At 53.4% G+C, this 1,703-nt stretch overlaps 1 protein-coding gene across 1 annotated transcript in view; it reads left to right on the forward strand.

Moving 5' to 3' along the window:
• Window positions 1-1,331, forward strand: part of LOC122546464 (filaggrin-2-like) — a 5,455-nt gene extending 4,124 nt beyond the window's left edge. Inside the window, exon 3 of the mRNA XM_043685170.1 lies at window positions 798-1,331. Within this exon, the coding sequence (XP_043541105.1) occupies window positions 798-983 (186 nt within the window). The 3' untranslated portion in view covers window positions 984-1,331. The remainder of the gene's footprint in view (window positions 1-797) is intronic.
• Window positions 1,332-1,703: the final 372 nt, after the last annotated feature.

Genomic DNA, 1,703 nt, shown 5'->3' on the forward strand with positions numbered 1-1,703 from the left:
GTGCAGCACTCCCTCAGTACTGATCCTTTGACAGTGCGGCACTCCCTCAGTACTGACCCTCTGACGGTGCGGCACTCCCTCAGTAGTAACCCTCTGACAGTGTGGCACTCCCTCAGCACTGACCCTCTGACAGTGTGGCACTCCCTCAGCACTGACCTCCGACAGTGTGGCACTCCCTCAGCACTGACCCTCTGAAAGTGCGCCACTCCCTCAGCACTGACCCTCCGACGGTGCGCCACTCCCTCAGCACTGACCCTCCGACAGGGCTGCGCTCCCTCAGCACTGAACCTCAAACAATGCCCACTCCCTCAGCAATGAACCTCAAACAATGCCCACTCCCTCAGCACTGACCCTCTGACAGAGTGGCCGCTCCCTCAGTAGTAACGCTCTGACAGTGTGGCACTCTCTCAGCACTGACCCTCCAACTGTGCCCACTCCCTCAGCACTGACCCTCCAACAGTGCCCACTCCCTCAGCAGTGACCCTCCGAAAGCGCGGCGCTCACTCAGCACTGACCCTCCGACGGAGTGGCCGCTCCCTCAGCACTGACCCTCCGACGGAGTGGCCGCTCCCTCAGCACTGACCCTCGGACAGTGCCCGCTCCCTCAGCACTGACCCTCCGACGGAGTGGCCGCTCCCTCAGCACTGATTCTCTGACAGTTGCCCTGAAGCCTGTTCTTTATGAAATGTTCATTCATTATATAAGATTCCATCCCCTGGTCTGAGCGTCATTCAATGAGCAATGTCCCTTGTCATGGTTGGCAGTTGGTGTAATCCGTGTGTTTCTCTGTGCCCAAGGTGGTCTCTGAGAGAATGTTCCCACGTTGCAAACCAAACCATCAGATCAGGAGCAAGCCAAACACAGTTGGCAGAGCCAGGGGCCATCGCCTACCACCTTCACCAGTGAATGAAACTCGCCAGACACCAGAGACTGTCACCAAACTGCTTGAAGAAGCTGAAGGTAGCAACACTGCTCACCCATGATACACAGGGTAAAGCTCACCCATTATACACAGGGTAAAGCTCACCCATTATACACAGGGTAACGCTCACCCATTATACACAGGGTAACGCTCACCCATTATACACAGGGTAACACTCACCCCATTATACACAGGGTAACGCTCACCCATTATACACAGGGTAACGCTCACCCATTATACACAGGGTAAAGCTCACCCATTATACACCGGGTAAAGCTCACCCATTATACACAGGGTAACGCTCACCCATTATACACAGGGTAACACTCACCCCATTATACACAGGGTAACGCTCACCCATTATACACAGGGTAACGCTCACCCATTATACACAGGGTAACACTCACCCCATTATACACCGGGTAAAGCTCACCCATTATACACAGGGTAAAGCTCACCCATAATACACAGGGTAAAGCTCACCTAAAGCTCACCCACTATACACCGGGTAAAGCTCACCCACTATACACCGGGTAAAGCTCACCCACTATACACCGGGTAAAGCTCACCCACTATACACCGGGTAAAGCTCACCCACTATACACCGGGTAAAGCTCACCCACTATACACCGGGTAAAGCTCACCCACTATACACAGGGTAAAGCTCACCCACTATACACAGGGTAAAGCTCACCTATTATACACTGGGTAAAGCTCACCTATTATACAGCGGGTAAAGCTCACCCACTATACACAGGGTAAAGCTCACCCATAATACACA

Source organism: Chiloscyllium plagiosum, unplaced genomic scaffold, assembly GCF_004010195.1.
Source record: "Chiloscyllium plagiosum isolate BGI_BamShark_2017 unplaced genomic scaffold, ASM401019v2 scaf_21619, whole genome shotgun sequence".
NCBI lineage: Eukaryota > Metazoa > Chordata > Chondrichthyes > Orectolobiformes > Hemiscylliidae > Chiloscyllium > Chiloscyllium plagiosum.